Source organism: Peromyscus eremicus, chromosome 7, assembly GCF_949786415.1.
Source record: "Peromyscus eremicus chromosome 7, PerEre_H2_v1, whole genome shotgun sequence".
In the NCBI taxonomy this organism is placed as follows: domain Eukaryota; kingdom Metazoa; phylum Chordata; class Mammalia; order Rodentia; family Cricetidae; genus Peromyscus; species Peromyscus eremicus.
Window position 1 is genome coordinate 31,154,947 of NC_081422.1, and position 18,995 is coordinate 31,173,941.

The window sequence follows — 18,995 nt, forward strand, 5'->3', positions numbered from 1 at the left end:
GCCGTGCGGGGCACCCGCGAGCTTTCCGTTTGGCCAGCTGGCCATCAGCACGGCGGAGAGAATCGGGGCGCGGAGGCGGTACCCATACCGCGTTGCAGGCTCTCGGGCTCGTGTCTCCCTGGACAGCTCCATCTGGGCATCAAAGGTGTGAGATTGCATAGGACAGTGGAGGGACTGATGGGCTAGACTGGAGGTTCGGAAAGAACGCAGAGTTCAAGTGCAGACATCTGTCTCCGTCCTGCGTATTTCTGATGTGCCCACATATACACGTATTTTAATTTTTATTCTAAGGCGTGGTCCCTTGTTAAAGCAACCTCGACCACCAGTACCTACACGTATATTGCACAGCTCGGGGGTAGATCCCTTATGCTAAGTTTGGACCAAAGAACCAGGATTTTCTGTTTTTCGACTGGAATTTTAAGAGTCGTGGCAACATTTCTAGAATCGGCAAAAATAGAAAAGGAACAAAGCTGTCGCCATGATCTCTCCGTGGTGCTGAAGCAGCACTCCTTTGCCCTGTACTGTCACAGTCTTTCATTCAGGCTATAGCATTCCCCTTTAGCCTTTACATTAACATCCTAATAGTAAACGCTTTTGACTCTCAATTAAATTTCTGTTAATTGAACGATGTGCAAGATTGGGAAACTATCTTCAATCTCTTAGTTTTCATATAGGATAGCCAGCATTTAAAACCTTTTTATTTTAGACCAGAATTGTAATTTCGCCATTTGTTCTTGTATTGATTGTGCCTTGGGGTGAAAACAGGGCTGCATCAGAAACCTGTGCTTACGGTGGGTTTGGGCTTAAAGCCGGCACCCGGATCTCGGAACTACATTTCCCAGAACCACAGGCGCGCCTCCGGTGAGACCGCGCATGCTTACTGGAGACAAGAAGCCGTAGCTTCCGGCTAGTCGCGTGGTCGCGAGCTGATGACCGGAAGGTAAGCGTGGACTCTCCCCGGTGGGATGCTTTGAGTCCTATAGAGGAATGAGCAAATGCAGGGAGACTAAATGGTTACCTCCTACCCCGGTACTTAAAGGCTTTAGGAAGGCACTGGTGTATGAAGTGGGACTTAAGACAACGCATGTGGTGTCGTGCCTGGGACTTGTTGGAGCTAAGAAAGTCCCGCCAGCGGGGCTTAGATTCTGCAGCTGGCTTAGAGGGCCTCTGCTGCACCAGAATTGCTCAAATACGAACAATAGTAGCCCAGTAAAGATGGTATGGGAGGAAGGTGTGGCGGAAACTAGCAGTTTATTTTGGGGTTTGCTTTACGCGATACTTTTCAGAGTTAATGATCATAGCGCGTCTTGAACCCTTTATCAAGAGGAAATGTGTATCCACCCTCTACTCCCTTTAAACTTCAAAAAGTTTCGTGCCTTCGAGGCTATTTTTAGGGTGAATGTTTAGTACACCCAGGAATTCCCTTTGTGGGTATTTGGTCACCGTTGCATACCTGTTTACCTTCTGAATTTCACTGATAAACCTAGTGTGCTGGGCCAAGAGTCTTGGGGTCGTCCCTTTTAAAACAAATATGCCTCATGACTGCGTTGATCTTCTCATGCTTAGAAAGAGCTAAACTGGGATACTTACCTTGAAAACCCTTTTATTTTGGCAGTTTGAACTTTGAGGTCCAGGGAAAGGAATTTTTTTTTTTTTAATCAACTGTTTCGAAAAAGCTGTCATACTTTTAACCCTGCACCTAGAGTTAACTATTCCTTGTCTGTACATGACAGATCTTGCTGTTTGAGTTACAATAATTTGTATTCCCAGGCATTTGTGGCATTGTCCTGGCTCAGATGTACCATTGGAGTTTGCAGTTTTTACTTGATGTCAGTGTATCTACAACATGTAGCTGAGTTCCTAATAACATGTCTAGCTATGGGTGGTACTGGGTAAATGTATTCTATCTATAGCCTCAAATATTGTTCAGAAGATGTTTTAGCAGCTAGTAATGATCAGGGGTATTCATGTTTATAGTGCTTTTCCTTCTTGAACAAACATTCTGCTGTCAGCTTTCAGGCCTAAATCTAGTGCTTGAAATAGACAACTGTGTGTGGTGGGTTTTTTTTTTTTTTTTTTAGGTATTCCTTACTGGATTATTAAGACTATCAAGAATGTAAGTTCTAGCAAAAAACAGAACTAGTATTTTGATCTGTACCAAGACAATTTGTTCATTTTTGTGTCTTCATGTCAGGTTATATACAGAAACTTTGAATATCATTAGATGACCACAGGAAGAATCATGGCCTAGAGCTGAGGTCCTTATATTGGGAAGTACTTAAAACAAGGTCCAAACTCATCATTTTCCAAATTCTTTAATAGTTGAGCTTAATGCCCACTAATGGGGGGAAAAAAAAAAGCCAAAACAAAACACCACAGTTTACAAAGTCTTTTCAAAATGGCACTGACTACTTTGACAAAATCCACATTTCAGGTAGTCCCCTCCCTCAGTTGCTGTATTTGAGAATATCAACTTAGAAATTTAAGTGGTGTATGATACCTAAAGTGACATAGGAAAATTAGGAAGGACCAGTGAAGTCCTTCCCCTATGTTCTGTGGGCTTTTCAAGTCAGTTGTATTTAAAAGTAGAGAGATAAAGAACTGAGTTGTCCTAAATTCCGTGGAAGGAGACAGGTTAAAAAAAGTCTTAAGAAGGAGAAAGAGGGAAAGGAAGCTTCTTGGGTATGACACCGTTTGCAAGGTCACAACGCACACCCCACCGAAGGGCAGACCTTTTCTTCTCAGTTGGTACTAGGTAATTGTTTGGAACATAAACATGTTGAGGTTTGGCCTGGGGTTCTGTTCTGGAAAGCATCTGTCCTCGGACACTCCAGCGTAGTTCCTTCCTATGATCTTCCCCAGGAAACCGCATTGAATCCCAGTCCCTTTTGTACTCAAAATATCTGGCCACCCGGTCTATCTTGCCACGGTTTCGGCTTAACTGATCCAGCCTGGGGAGAATAAAGGACTTGGGTCGGCTGGCAACAATCAAGTCTTGTTCATAAACAGGAGGTCCCATTTCTTCTCTTCGTAGGTAGCAAATGAGCTGATCTTCTTGTGAAATTCCTTGATACTCATGTGGTAGGTTATATTTTTGAGAAGCATCACTTGGGGATTCTGTGCCTTCTTGAAATTGTAGGTTCATCAGCCTGTGTCTTAAGTTCCAGAGGTCCAAGTCACTTTCTGTACCCGATTCAGATTCACTGATAATAGACTCATCTGTCACTAGTACTTCCCCATCTGGCTTTCTGCGCAGAACCTTTCTCTTCATCACTGGCTTTCTGCATTTTTGAGAAGCCTCTGAAACAGTTGATGAAGTGACGCGGCTTCTTATATGTGGGTAGTGTAGTTGCATAGGAAGAGCAGGTCTCTTCCCTGGTGTCACGGAGGCTTTACTGTAGGGATCATACTGGCTAGCCTTGGCTTCTCTCCTAATATCTCCTTCGCCCTGCCCTGCACAGATATGTGTAAAAGCTGTAGCAGCAGCTAACATTCGTTCTTCTGGATCCATAGTGGCCCATTTTTGTCCACCGGGTCCTATCAGTTGTTCCATTGCTTCCTCTACATTATAAGGCTGTCTGTAAAAGATAACACTGGTCAGTTTCCACCTCATTAATTGCCCATTCTTGTCTCAGTTTTAGAGTCAATTGAAAGTACAAAGCAATAATAAATTCAATAGTTGTGGTAGAGATGTATCTATTACTTAGTCTCATGTCTACTGTTTTCTTTCACTTCCTATTGCCTTGTCACATGTGGCTCCTGTGATGTGGGCTGAGTTCTGGCATATGGAAAGCTTGAGACTAAATGTAATGGAGCATGATGCTTGGTGAACATTATATAACATGTTTAGAGGATGCTTTATGTATATGGCATTACTCTCATATGGTTATTAATCCATACAATCCTTGCATTTTAGGATTAGTTCTTTTTCACAGGAAGCTTCAAGAAGTTACTTGCCCCAAAGTACACAGTTAGTAAGTACCGGAGCTGTAACTGTACCTCAGCAGTCTGAATCAGACATCAAAATAGCAGCATGATGGGGTCTGCACACATACAGCACACATGTGTATGCATATACTCTAAGACAAATCTGTCCTAAAAAAAATAACTATATAAATCAACCACCGAGACACGCAGTGGTTGATTTCCTGACTGGGTCGAAGGTAGTTATCTATTGTCTGCTACTTTGCTTCCCTACTTTTTTTTTCTCTTCAAATTGAAAAATACATGCTTATAATTTTAAAGGATTTCCCCTCCGTAATGAAATTTCTGTCTAAAAGGCAGTTTCTTAGCAGTTTTTTAGAATTTTCTGTATTCACACTAAAGTTTTTCACACTATAAAGGAGCATGGCACAAAACCTCTCTGAACTTTGAAGAAAGTTGTGGTGATTCAGCTGTCAGCACATGAAAACTTACTTTACCATGTAATGTTGTGTCGAATTTATCCAGTCCCTTATTGATATAACATAGACTTATAATCACTTGTTAAAAATTAATGTATAGTGAGTGTCTTGTAAGCTTTTATACACTTGCACAAGCATGTAGCATAGGTTCAATTTCTAGCATGGGGTTACCTCTAAGTGAGTTTTCCACCCCTCCACAGTGATATACCATCAAACTTTCCCATCCTTGGAGACCATTCCACAATTAACTGTTCTCACTTGAACATGTGTTAGTTAGCAATGCCTTTCTCCAAGGAATATAGCTTAGTGACTGAGTGACTGCATAGAATACAAGAGGCTCTATGTCAAATTCCTAGTGTCATCTGTCCGTGTGGTGGTGTCCCCCGCAACCCCAGGCCCCAGGCTTTTTCTGATAATTAATAATATAAGAAAAGGCATTTTCCCATATTTCTGCTAGTAATATTAGTGTCACTTATAAGATTTAAATGTTTAATCTCTCATAAACTCCATTTAGTCATAGTTGGCCTTAGAATGAATATAGAAATGCTAACCAAGTAACTACAAGCCACAGATTAGTTAGAACCACCTCAGTGTTCAGACTGTGGTATTGTTGCCCTTTGGTTACTGAAATACACCAGAAATTTCAACTTCCAGATCCAAATTATGTCAGACTAACTCTTGTATAACTGTTACAGAAATCTTTTAGGAACACATGAAGTTGTTTGTAAAAAAAAGCCAGTAATTATTAATTACCTTTTTTCTGCCATTACAACCGCTTAAGGTAAGAAAAATTTGTCTCCAGGTTCTACTTCCAATGTGAAATATAATCATTGATTGTATTTCTTCAATTAAGATAGCTTCTATTGTGCCACCTTTAAAACAAAACAGAACATTAGATAACAATATATAGGCCACTTACTTGAAATAGTATAAGACAATAGAAACAGAAGCAGTCATAAGTACCCCATATAAATAATTTTTACTATTAAAAATACTGGACAAATGTACTGAGAAATCAAGAGGAAATGTTATAGGGAGAAAACTGGTCTACATGAATCCTCATCTTGGTTAGTAAGGAACAGAGAAATGAAATTGAGGCATTTTCCTAAATTTTAAAAAAAAATAGGTGAATTTTTCACTTTTCTTTTGTGAAAGTGGCCAGATAGAATGTAAAAGAACAGTGAAGAGCTGGGTGGTGGAGGCACACGCCTTTAATCCCAACACTCAGAGGCAGAGGCAGGCAGATCTCTGTGAGTTCAAGGCCAGCCTGGGCTACAGAGTGAGTTCCTGGACAGGCTCCAAAGCTAGAGAGAAACCCTGTCTTGAAAAACCAAAAAAAAAAAAACCCACCAAAAAACGGTGATGAATCCATAATAATAAAACTGGTGTCATTGGGCACCTTGGGCAAGCAGAACCTACATTTTTAACATCAAATTAAATCTTAGTGTTTTTTTGTTTTCTTGAAATAGTATCTTGTTCTGTACCCCTGGCTAGACTGGAACTTGTGGTCTTCCTGTCTGTGCCTCCCAAGTACTGGGGCCATAAGACTGCACTACAATGCCCAGCTTCGATGATATTTAATCATGTTACACTGTCATATCCAAAGGAACTAGCACTGAAACTGATGTGTTCCTTCACTCTTTTCCCACAGACGGTTTTTCTTGTCTTTTCTTCAGACGGCTGTCATGGCTGAAAACACAGACAGAAACCAGATTGAGAAACTCCTAAGCAGAGTAAAGGAACTGGAGCAGGAGGTGAAAAGACTTAAGAAAGAACAGGCCAACAGTATCAAAGACTCAAACATCAGAGAAAATTCTTTAGGCTCTGGAAAAGCTAAGCGTGCATTTGATTTCAATGCTCATGGCCGAAGACATGTAGCTCTAAAAATAGCCTACCTAGGCTGGGGATACCAGGGCTTTGCCAGTCAGGAAAACACAAGCAATACCATTGAAGAGAAACTGTTTGAGGCTTTAACCAAGACCCGACTAATAGAAAACAGACAGACATCCAACTATCACCGGTGTGGTCGAACAGACAAAGGAGTTAGTGCCTTTGGTCAGGTAAGGGCCAGTACCTTGTTTCTTAAAGCAAGTAGTAACAGGAAATCTGAGTGTACACACTGAGTCTTGAGATCATCTCTGAAACAGTTTCTCTCTCTAATTCCACAGGTGATTTCTCTGGACCTACGTTCTCAGTTTCCAAGGGGCAGGGATTCAGATGATTCTAATTTAAAAGATGATGAAGCCGATGATGTTGCTAAAGAGATCCGTTATACCCACATTCTCAATCGGGTGCTCCCTGCAGATATCCGAGTATTGGCCTGGGCTCCTGTAGAGCCTAGCTTCAGTGCTAGGTTTAGCTGTCTTGAGCGGACTTACCGCTATTTTTTCCCTCGTGCTGATTTAGATATTGTAACCATGAATTACGCAGCTCAGAAGTATGTCGGCACTCATGATTTCAGAAACTTGTGTAAAATGGATGTGGCCAATGGAGTGATTAATTTTCAGAGGACTGTTCTGTCTGCACAAGTACAACTAGTGGCTCAGAGCCTGGGTGAGGAGAGAAGGCAAGAACCTTTCCAGTTATGTCAATTTGAAGTGATTGGCCAGGCATTCCTGTATCATCAAGTCCGGTGTATGATGGCTATCCTCTTTCTGATTGGCCAAGGAATGGAGAAGCCAGAGATTATTGATGAATTGCTAAACATAGAGAAAAATCCCCAGAAACCTCAATATAGGTAAGTTAAACCAAACTAGTACATCCTTCTCTCCCATGATTTTGAAAAAACTCAACCACTGATTCTGTCTTCATTAAACTGTCTACTTTTAGAAGATTTTATTTTATGTGTATAGGTGTTTGGTGTTTTGCCTGCATGTATGCCTGTACACCACTTGTGTGCCTGGTAACCACAAAAAAGGGTGTCAGATATTTTGGAACCAGAGTTACAGAAGGTTGTGGCCTACTATGTGGGTACTGGGAATTGAACCCAGGTCCTCTGGAAGAACAGTGAGTGCTCTTAACCACTGAGTCATCTCCCCAGCTCCTTTCACAAACTTCTGATTGTAGAATGTTGTGAACATGTAAGAGGGGGTGCTTGCTATCTACTAGTTTTCTCATTGTTCTATCCCATTAGTAAGGAAATAGATATTTAGACCAGGCTTCTAATTCCCAGCTTCTGAAACTATAGGGAAGGTAGAAAAGAGGTTTTTCTTTTGTGAACGGGCTGTGACTAACAGCGACACCAGTAGTTCATTCCTAGGTTGTGAGAATGTCATGAACAAATCTGGATAAATAATGTGCTTTAAATTTTATGGTATGATGGGGAGCCAGTGTCTTACTTTCTTATCAACCCACATCTTGATGATTTATTGCCACTTAATACCGAGCAAATTGATCATTGCTCTTTTTCCTTCCTTTTAAGGAGCAGTTATAAAGTTGCTCCAGATTAAGACAGTGTTGTATTCTTGGATGTTACTAACCATTGACATTAGTAGATCTTCCCTGCCCCCCTTAATCTCAACTAAAGCTCAGTATTATAAAAAAGAACTATTGGCTAACTGCTGTGCATTCTCACTTGTTTCTCTTTAGCATGGCTGTTGAATTTCCTCTAGTCTTGTATGACTGTAAATTTGAGAATACCAAATGGATTTATGATCACGAGGTTCAGGAGTTCAATGTTACCCACCTACAACAGCTATGGGCTAATCATGCTGTTAAAACCCACATGCTGTATAGTATGCTACAAGGACTAGACTCTGTCACAATAACATGTGGGGCAGGAACAAAGATGGATGAAGCAACAGAATGGAGAAACATTAAGCCCTCTGTCATAAAGCAAACTAGTGCCTTTGTAGAAGGAGTGAAAATGCGCACATATAAGCCCCTCATGGATCGCCCTAAATGCCAAGGACTGGAATCCCGGATCCAGCATTTTGTACAGAGAGGACGCATTGATCACCCACATTTACTCCACAAGGAAGAAACAAAGGCCAAAAGGGACTGTGCCGACACAGAAGAAAATACTGTTTTAGAGAATCCAACAAAGAGGGTCTGTATAATAGATGCAGAGATTAACAGTACTGTATAATCCCAGCAAGCTAGGATCTCTACCAGGATCTAAGAAGCAACAATCAGCTAAAATTCTAATGACTGGCTCTTAAAAAGACCTAACAAGTCTTAAACAGTAAAGGGTCTAAATATTCTCTAATCCTTGTCCAAAAGAATTTTGGAATAAAAGCAAAAAGCACTTGTGAGCTATATAAGCCTCTGGAAATCTGTGTCTTGTGTTCAAATTCATTAAAGCCTGATCCCACAAATATCATTTGTTATTCCAAGGCAAATGTAATAACCACTGATCTGAAAGATCTTTGCCAAAATGTCTTACTTTCTTATTAAATTCCATCAATTAAAGATTGGATAGATGGGTTTAGTGCCAGGTGTGAAGCTACTTGAAATCTACCTAACTCAATGTAGCACAGTATGTTTTTAATGAGGCAGCTAAGTGCAGGAGCTGACAGATTCTTTTTACTAAGGGTAAGAGCAAATATTTTAGGTTCTGAAAAAAATACTATGTTGCATTCTTCTTATGACCTTTTAGAGATGTAAAAACATTTTTGTTTATTGTTGGCTAAGTTCTGGAAGGTTCAACTTTGCAGAACTGGGGGAAAAAAAAGTTTTGGTTTTGAGCTAATTGGGTATACTGGCACACATCTATAATCCCAGCCTTTGGGTGGATGCAGGATCAGGAGTTCAAGGCCAGCTGGGCTATAATAAACTCCTTCTCAACAACCAAACAAGAAAAAGCTTTGAACTCTATGGTAGAAAATACAAGTCCTTTAAAGAGTTGGGAATTAGCACATACTTAGTATGACTACAAAGTGACAAAAGCTTAATTTAGGTAAGTCAGTGTGTCACATTCATATCTTTAGGGGCCACTAAGAAGTTTTAAAAGCCAGAAAATTATGCAGCAAAAGCACTACTATTATTCAGACATATGAAATTCTTGACTCATACCATAGCCAATGAACTTAAAAATGCCTACTTTAGTAACTGTCCCTGCAATAGTGTTATTCACATTTACTAGACATGTTTATAAAACCCAATCAACCAGTAACTAGTATGTTCTTATGTTCAAGTCTCAAAACATATAGGGATTATATCTGGAAACTGCTAAATATAAGGAACAACTGGACAGTTAGAAACAATATTTAACAGTAATCTGGTGCTGTCTAAGTGCTGGAGTCCTAGTGGTGAAGTATATAATCACAGACTTGTGGGATTTTAGAAGGTAAGTAGCTTGAAAAGTGAGGTGACTTGTGCAGAAATGGTACAATGTAAAAATAGCTTTTACAACCTAGTAGAACAGCCAGGAGAACAGCATACAAAGTGATTTAGGATTTCTTGTCAATGTAACATTCTAAAAAGGATTGCTTTGTTGTTTAATTTTTAAGTCTTAAACATTTGTATGTGTGCATCACATGGGTGTCCACAGAGGTTGGAAGAAGGCATCTTAACCTTCTGTGGAGCTGGAACTGGGCAGTTGTGAGCCATCCACTGGGTGCTGGGATCCCAACTCTGGTCCTCCGATAGAGCAGTTTCTTACCTTATTTTGGTTTGCCTTGACTAGCAGTATTTGAGTTAACAAAAAGGAAAAACCTAGAAAAGAAAAACAGACTTTAAGAAATAGTACCTATTTAAAAAAGTTGCCTCCAAAGCCCTAAGTAAAAGGTGTTCTACTCCGGAGTCTATAGAAGCAAGAGTTCAAGGTTTAAATCTGAGTAAAATCCTTTCAAGAGGTTGCCTGCCTAGGAATCTAAAAGAGAATGGATTCAGTGACCTTATGTTTGGTAGGCAGTCATCACAGAAGCAAAGGAGAAGCCCCCAAAATGTATTTTTGCAAAACCACTGAGGTAATATTTATATGAACTCCAAGGTTGGAAAAATGTAAAGACGGGCTTAAGGTTTACTTTCTACATTTAGAAAGCAGAATTACTTCAATGTTTTGAAGTTTAATTGAATTTTAGACACTAAAGCCATGAGGATTTTTAATGGCGTGTTTACTAGACATCGTTAAAGTGTTGTTCCTTTGTGTTCAAATTATGTCTCCGTCATTTTACCCCTCAATTGATGCTTACAGAGTGAAATGCAACTTTTCATAAGGTCTATAGGTTATGTTCAGTTCCTTTGGTTTCTTATAAAACACGGCAATCTCACAAGCTAGAGAGAGACACACAAGCTAAACTACCATCTTATATTTTGTGAATAAATATGGTTAATATTGACCAAAATACCTATCTTTTCTAAAACAACAACAACAAAAAAAAACAAACTTAAGCAGTTACCTAGTTACAGTTGAAAGGATTTGGAGGGTGGTATTTTTAACTCTTAAATTCCCGGATGCGGATATAACTGAAATTATGGTACAATTTGTCAAATGACAAACTGCTCTCTAGAAAAACTTACTACCTGGACACACTGGTTAGCATGCTTATTTGTATTTATTCACGTTCATCAGCACTGCGTATTGAAAAACCTAACAAACCTGAAAGGGCGCTGTTATAGCCGTTCCTTCAGTTTTACCCGCTATCCTAAATTCTAAGCAAACGCAATGGTGGGCTGGTTGTAGGCATGAGCCCACGAAAGGTGCAACCCAAACGTGAGACGACTTCCCTGCTGTTAGAACAATGAGGACACCCGTAGCACCATCCGGCCGTGGGCGTGCCGAGAGCTCCGCTCCTTCCCCAGGGGACCGGTCCCCAGCCTCCACGCTGACTCCGAGGGCTCTGTCAGCTCGCTCGGCCTCCGGGCAAGAGTGGCGCACAGTGCACATTGTGACCTGGAGGAACTTGGCGGCCTCTGCCCCGGTGGCCGATTGAGGACGCCCCAGGCAGCACACCCCGGGATTTACCTCGACCGCAAGAGCCCGGCCAGGGAGGAGAACGCGAATCCACGCGCCGCACCCTGTCCCAGGAAGTGTCTGTCCACCACTGTCCGCGTACGTCACCGGCCCCTGTCGCCGCTGCTGCTGCGGGCTTAGTCGTCTCGTCGCCGCTCACTGCGGACCACTGCTTCCCACTCACGCAGGCGTACCACCCACCCTCGCTCCACGCAGTCGTTAACGGTCGGCCGTTCAAGTTTAAATCCCGGAGCGAGCCCACGCCCTTGGCCCCGCCCACCAGCTCTCTGATTGGCTTAGAGGCCAGACGTCCTCCACGCCTACAGAAAGATTGGTGCACGTTTTCTTCCGGCCCTCCCCCGCGGGCCCGGAAGCGGGGTATGGGGCGGGGAGCTGAAGTGGAAACCCGCCGGGCAGTGGCGCGGAAGCCTTGGTCTTGGTTCCCCAGGCGTTAGTTTGGCGGAGGTACAAGGGGCTGGCCCTGCTCCGTGCCCCAGCCGCCCTTGGCCGTTGTCGGCGGCATAGGAGGTGAGCGGAGGGAAAGATTCTGGGGCGCAGCTGGCCCGGCTCATACGTTAGGCCTCCTCTGCAACCCGCTGTACCACGTCTTGACCAATGCCAGCCTCACCTCTCCCGCGGCACAGAGTGCACTGTTATTACCCTCTTTATCTGAGCGTACTCTTGACAAAATAAAAAGTATTTTAAAAAATTATTACCAGGCGTTTAAAATTTTTTTTTGCGTATGTGCCTGAAAAAAAAAAAAAAAGGAACCCTAGTGCTTTGGGAATTGCCGAGGATAAGATTGGAAAAGAGGTCCCCATAGTTCAACATTCTAGTCACTGGTATGCATCAAATCTAAAGAGTTTGGGCCAAATCCTCGGTTGTATTTCCCAACACAAATAATATTTTTCTTTCTCTCTCTCTCTCTCTCTCTCTCTCTCTCTCTCTCTCTCTCTCTCTCTCTCTCTCTTTTTTTTTAAATTTTTTGAGACAGGGCTTCTCTGTGTAACAGTCCTAGCTGTACTGGAACTTCCTTTGTAGACCAGGATGGCCTCTAACAGAGATCCACCTGCCTCTGCCTCCCAAGTGCTTGGATTAAAGGCACGAGTCACCATCGCCTGGTTTTTTTCTTTTACTTTTTAAAATTTTATTTCTTAAAATCTAGAATGTGTAACTCTTCCAAACACTTCATCCTATCTTCTACCTAGCTCACTTTTTCTCAAGGTCCTTGCTCTACCTCTGAGGCACTTGAGGATTTTTTTTTTTTTTTTAAAGAAAACTGAGTGAATAACATGGAGATAGTGGCAGAAGTAGACTGGGGATTTTTTTATCGACTAGATGGCTCAGAGGTTAAGAGCACCGACTGCTCTTCAAGAGGTCCTGAGTTCAATTCCCAGCACCCACATGGTGGTTCACAACCATCTGTAATGAGATCTGGCAGCCTCTTCTGTGTACATAATAAATAAATAAATCTTAAAAAAAAAAGAAAAATAACACTACTTTAGTGCATACATTCTTTACTCAGGAACAAATGTCTTTGTGTTATACTTGTATGGATTTTTCTTTGGCATAGAACCTCCAGTTAACGTGTCTCAAACAAGGGTAGATGATTTATTTTCTTACCTACTTTTGGGCATTCAGCTTTATCCCTATTCCTCAAGCTAGGAACTTGCCGTGTAGCTGGCCTTGATCTCAAGATCTCCTCCCTGTCTCCACTAGAATTGCAATTGTAGGCCTGTGCCCACCTGCCGGCAAAGGAAGATAAACGTAACCGTAGTCCTATGGTTCATACATGACCTTAAGTTTCTTTTATTCTAGAAACATCTCCATTTCCCTCCTTATACTTTTACTTTTTAAAGGAGTCCGGTTACAGGCTTCTGATGAATCCCTCTAGTGAGTGTCTTCTCTGCCTTTTGACACAGTGCTCTTGTTTGCTCCCCCAGCTAGACGTAGTTGATTTTAGCCCACCAGTATCTTTATTTATAGACTTAAATATATTCAACTGATCACATGGTCACACTTAAGTTAAGCAACTCTTATGATATCTTTGCTTACCTTACCCCTTGGTTGACACTTTAAAGTCCTCTTAACTATAGTTCTCAGATTATGTCCTGTCTCTGTCATTTTCCATTTTTTCTTCTTGGTCTTCTTAGTCTAGAGGAATAACAGTACAGACAACAGCAGAGTGAAAACAAGCAACGTTCTCTTGACACTGCTGCTGTCCTGTCAGCTTGCCTGTACGTTCACTCCCACACTCTCTCAGCTGCTTCTGAATTCTGCCTCCTCTGTAAACTCAGGCTGCTTTTGATAGTCGCCATTGATCTCAACAGTCAGCAACTTCAGTTGTCTTGCTCAGTCCTGTGAGTATTTGATAGTTTACCCAATACATATTTATTGGGCACTCGTGCAATTTACTGTGGTATGTTTTGGTGGTTTGATAATTGAATAAAAATCCCAGCAAGTGGGAGACTTGAGAATGCAGGATCTTGACTTGGAGGCAAGCCTGGGTTACATAAGGAGACTATGTCTCAGAACACAAGAGGCTGGAGATGTAGCTCCTGGTAGAGCACTTACCTAGCATGTGCAGGATTCTGGGTTTAATCCTTAGTACCAAAACCAAAAGACAAAACTTCTTGTATTTAGGAGTAATTGACATTGATGGATCACAAATCAAAATTATGGTGTCAGCACTTAACGGTGGCAAATTTTTCATAGAGAACTTCTAATAACAAGGATACACAGTATTATGTCACAAACCAGGAAATAAAAGATGAGTGAAAGGGTGAGGAGGGTAGAGATGCAGTGAAAGGTATGTTATCGGAAGTGGAAAAACGTATGCAAAGATGTAGGCAGATGGGAGACTTAGACTTAAGAAACTGAGAACTAGGACAAAGGTAGATGGTCGAGATGAAATTAAGAGGTAGGTCATGAAGGCCAATGGGAGGGATTCTGATTTTATCCAAAGGGCTATGGAAACTGGGTGTCTGAAGCAGAATTGGGGTGTGCTGTGAAATACTCAGGCTTACACTCGCAATTACTTTCTCTGCATTGAGAAGATGGATTAAAGGAGTGCACAATTCTATGTAAAATCTAAATGGGAAATAAATGCATATTCCAGTTGTACATTGTGGTACTTTAGGTGAGGATGGTCATGGCCAAGATATTAAGATCGGGGCAGATAGTTGTATTTTGTGTCTATGACCAGAACATAGATTTGCTGAGGTTGAGGTATGAGAGAGCAGGTGTGCTCTATTGGTTCATAGGTCTCTGGTTTGTACAGCTGAATGCTGTTTTTTTTTTTGTTTGTTTGTTTGTTTGTTTTTTGAGGCAGGGTTTCTCTGTGTAGTTTTGGTGCCTGTCCTGGAACTCGCTCTGTATACCAGGCTGGCCTCGAACTCACAGAGATCTACCTGGCTCTGCCTCCTGAGTGCTGGGATTAAAGGCATGTGCCACCACTGCCTGGCTGAATGCTGTTTTCTCAGACAAGGGATACTGGAAAAAGATAATCTTGGGTGAGGTAGAGTTAAGTTTTGAGCATGCTGAATTTGAGATGTTCATCAGTATTCTGTTGCTGTGACTTAACAGAGAAATTTAAATGGAGGAAAGATCTATTGTGCTTCAAAGATTGAGCTCCTGCTCACTGTTCCTGGGGGTGGTGGGGGTGGTGTGGCAGAACAGAGCTGCTCATCTTATGGCAACTGGGAAGCAGGGAGATGGAAAGGCAGATAAGAAGGGGGGCATACCCTGTTTACCTACTTCCTCTAATCAGGCCCCACCTCCTAATAATGCCACCAAATTATGAACCTTTACTGGGTTAATCAACTGATGAGGTTGGAGTCCTCTGATCTAATCACCTTCCAATGAGTAGTTTCACCCACTGGGGACCAGTCCTTCAAGTCATTGAGCTTAGGGATGCTACACATCCAGAAGATACCTTGAGATATCCTGGGGAGATGAGAGTAAGCAGTTGCATTAAAAAAAAATTGGTTGTGTCAATGGAGAATTGACTCAGTGGTTCAGAGCACTTGTTGCTCTAGCGGAGGACTCAGGTTTGATTCCTAGTGTCCATGTGTCAGCTTTCAACCATCTGTAACTCCAGGCCCAGGGAATTCAATGCTTTCTGACCTCCACAGGCACCAGGCATACACATGGTACGCATACATACAGCAGGCAAAACTCTTATATAAATAAAATAATAAAATAAAGAAGTATGTTAAGTGATGTGTGAGAACTGAGAGAAAATTTTTGTTCTACTCAATAATCTTCTTTTTGTAAGCTTGATAAACCTGGAATGATCAGTAAGTGAGAAAATGCATATTAGCATAGTACCTACCAAATAGCTTAACACATAGATACAGTGTGTGGTGATATTTTATTTGTGCTCTAATACATAAAGCTTGCCTGGAGATCAGAGGAAAAAGCCAGCCATTTAAAGTAAACACAAAAGTCATGCAATGGTAGCACACACCTTTAATCCTATCACTTGGGAGGCTGGGATCTGTCTGGATCTATATGAGTTCAAGGCCACACTGGGAACAGAGCCAGGCATGATGGCACATGCCTTAAATTCCAACACTAGTTAACCATGGAGGTCTGGAGGTCTGTACAGACAGATAGGAAGTGATGGAGCTGAGCAGGAAGAGGAAGTGATATAACTGGACAGAGAGCAAATTAGATGGCAGAACAGCAAGGCATATAGACATGGGTAGACAGGAAGTAGCTTGCTTTTGGAAGCTTCGGAGTTGGTGAGGTGAGGTTGTTGTGGTCAGATCTCAACATACACACCCCCCACCCCGCCACCCCCACCCCCGCCAGTGAGGGTTTTTTTTTTGGGGGGGGGGGACAGGATTTCTCTGTGTAGCTTTGCTCCTTTCCTGGAATTCACTCTGTAGCCCAGGTTAGCCTTGAACTCACAGAGATTCGCCTGGCTCTGCCTCCCGAGTGCTGGGATTAAAGGTGTGTGCCACCACAGGGTGAGGGGTTTTTAAAGGGAAAAACCACAAGCAGGGTGGTACAAGCCTTTGCATCATAAGATTGGGTGAGGATATGTAGCCTTTGAATTTACTGGTTGGGGGTTACAGTTTTCATTTGGGGGCAGGCATGGATAAGTCCCAGGCTTTGCCCTTGAGTTGTCATGGGGGCTGACTAGCCTAGCACATACTGACTGTGGGGGCTGACTCAGTGGCCCAGGCTCTTTCCTTGAGTTGAGAGTTGCCATGGGGGCTGGCTGGCCTAGCACATACTGACTGTGAGGGCTGACTCAGTGGCCCAGGCTCTTTCCTTGAATTGAGAGTTGCCATGGAGGCTGGCTGGACTCACATGTTCACACTGACCCATGCTCTACTTAGCTCTACGTTGGTAAGGGGTCCCAGACAGTAAAGAACTGGCTGAACCTTCAGCAGTCAGAGTACATGCAGAAAGGAAGCTACTGCAAGGACTATGTCTTTTGTTCATGGCCCTCCCAGAAACTGCTTGCTCAAGTCTTAGGAAACTGAAATTGAGGCCTGATCTCTGAGAGAAGACTGAGCAGCCTGTTATGGCATCTGCTTGGTCCTTTCAAGGTTAGCATGTGGCTGTTCCTATTCCTTTGATCTCTCTCAGGTTTTCACCCCTATATCTGGCTCTGTGTTTTCTATTAATAAGACAGTTTAGAAATTCATCTACAATGGTGTGTTATATTTATTCTTTATTCTCATTAGATAATGGCTCCATGCCTTTTCTTATATCTTATATGGATCAATCTGTCCTCAACACCATTGCCAGGTGAGGTTTCCTAAAATGATAATCAAGTCACTCTGCTTACGTACCTGCAGAGTAAACTCTGTCCCTGGACCCTGCATAATCTGGACCAAAGGGAGGACCAAAGGAATGGCTCATATATTTGAATGCTTAGTCACCAGGGAGTGGCACTATTTGGAAAGGATTAGGAGGTGTGGCCTTGTTGGAGTAGCTGTGACCTTATTGAAGGAAATGTGTCAGTGGGGATGGGCTTTGAGGTTTCAAAAGCCTATTCCAGGCCCAGTATTTCTCTCTTTGCCTACAGATCAGGATGCATCTCTCAGCTACTTCTCCATCACTATATCTGCTTTCATGCCACCATGTTCCCCACCATGACAATAATGGACTAACCTCTGAAACTGTAAGCCAGACCCAATTAAATGCTTTCTTTTTATAAGAGTTGCTGTGGTCATGGTGTCTCTTCACAGGAATAGAACAGTGACCAAGAGAGCAGGAGATTCATGTGCTTACAAATAGCACTATTGAAACCAGAATTGTTAAACATGCAGACTTTTTTCTTCAATGCAAGAAATTGATACCTGTTCACCAAGAAGGCTGGCATGGATGTTGTTTATTACCTAGTGATCTTTTGCTATTTTGTGGAGCTAGCCACCATTTGAATTCCCCAAACACTTGAGTATTGTTTTTCAGTCAGTAGAACCCATTGTTATGAAAGAGGTCCCGTGTACTTTGCAAAAAAGCTTTGCTATTATGCTTATTACAAACCCTTCCTCCCTAGACCCTTATCTTGAGCATTGTTTCTCGGTCAATAGAATCCATTGTGGAAGAGGTGGTAGTTGCTTTGCTAAAGAAAAGTACTCTGCAAAGGAGTTTTGCCATGCCTTAGGCTTTGTTTTGATAATTGTCATGAAGAAACTTTCCCTCAAAGTTTTACTGTTATTTTAAATATGTAAAAAAGTAAACTGCTCAGGGTCAGACTCTAGAAGTTTGAACTAGCCAGGCAGGCTAATTCATGCTGAACCGAGTTTCCTCCTTACCTCATGGATCATTTCCTTCCTGGCTGTGACACTTGAAGGGACCCCCATGACCAAGACAACCCACAATTACTTTGCAACCTTATTTCTCAGGGTCCCCTTCTATGAGCCTTCCTCTTTAGCCAGTTTCGTTTGTTCAATGTTCCCCAAGCTCTTGGATTGTTTAACTTTGAGTTCCATAGTGACTTCCCAATCTAGAATGTTCTCTTATCTCCTCCCAAATCTTGTGCCTCTTTAGTGCTCATTTCCATTCCATTTTTTTTTCTACCAAGCCTGTCTAATTGCCTTCAAATTGCTGAAATTTAACCCACTTTGAAATTCCTCAGCTTCTTATGTCATTAAACATCTAGAACACACAGCACAGGGGCATCTGAACTTTTGCTTCTCTGGACTACATTGAATAAAGAATGATCTCAGGCTACTCATTGCATACACAAACACTAATGTAAGCTGATGAGAGGGAAAAAAAGATTGGGGTGTAATTGTTATCTATTACCACAAATAAGCAAACACTCCTTACATAATCCAAATTATGTGACTCCCTGTTTGGATATTTGTTTAAAATTATTGAAAAGGTCCTGAGTGTATGAACACCAATAAAGAAAATAAGTGTATCTAAGTAACAAAACTCCATTGATTTTTAAAGATTTTTTTCATTGTGTAAGCAAAAGAATATAACATAAAATGAGTGGGATATTTGAAATTGTATTGAGAAATGTCTGCATCCACATCTGTTTTGATGGGAGTGCCTCAGTTCTCTGTGATCTGAGATTTTGCTTCTAGCTTTACTTTTCGTGTACTTCATTCTTGAAAACAGTTGCTTACAAATGCAGATACTGCCAGCAAGTGGTGACATGGCTAAGATGAGATGATAAAGTAAGGGATGTCTGTCTCGATGTCAGGAACACATTTTAAAAGTTGAAT

The 18,995-nt window shown here is 41.9% G+C and overlaps 2 protein-coding genes across 4 annotated transcripts; one reads left to right on the top strand and one right to left on the bottom strand.

Annotated features, from left to right (window-relative positions):
• Positions 1-15: 15 nt before the first annotated feature.
• Positions 16-8,665, top strand: Pus3 (pseudouridine synthase 3). 2 transcript variants are annotated; one of them, XM_059267607.1, is made up of 5 exons: positions 16-145; positions 766-940; positions 6,055-6,463; positions 6,572-7,140; positions 7,992-8,665. In XM_059267607.1, the coding sequence occupies exons 2-5, from the start codon at positions 930-932 to the stop codon at positions 8,488-8,490; spliced, it is 1,488 nt and encodes a 495-aa protein (XP_059123590.1). In that variant the 5' UTR covers positions 16-145; positions 766-929; the 3' UTR covers positions 8,491-8,665. The 2 variants fall into 2 exon arrangements, with proteins under 2 accessions (XP_059123590.1, XP_059123591.1); XM_059267608.1 differs by having other exon boundaries at positions 6,080-6,463.
• Positions 2,300-11,356, bottom strand: Hyls1 (HYLS1 centriolar and ciliogenesis associated). 2 transcript variants are annotated; one of them, XM_059267611.1, is made up of 4 exons: positions 11,311-11,356; positions 10,006-10,058; positions 5,157-5,275; positions 2,300-3,578 (listed from the first exon to the last, which is right to left on the bottom strand). In XM_059267611.1, the coding sequence occupies exons 3-4, from the start codon at positions 5,168-5,170 to the stop codon at positions 2,648-2,650; spliced, it is 945 nt and encodes a 314-aa protein (XP_059123594.1). In that variant the 5' UTR covers positions 5,171-5,275; positions 10,006-10,058; positions 11,311-11,356; the 3' UTR covers positions 2,300-2,647. The 2 variants fall into 2 exon arrangements, with proteins under 2 accessions (XP_059123594.1, XP_059123595.1); XM_059267612.1 differs by lacking the exon at positions 11,311-11,356 and adding an exon at positions 10,945-11,207.
• Positions 11,357-18,995: the final 7,639 nt, after the last annotated feature.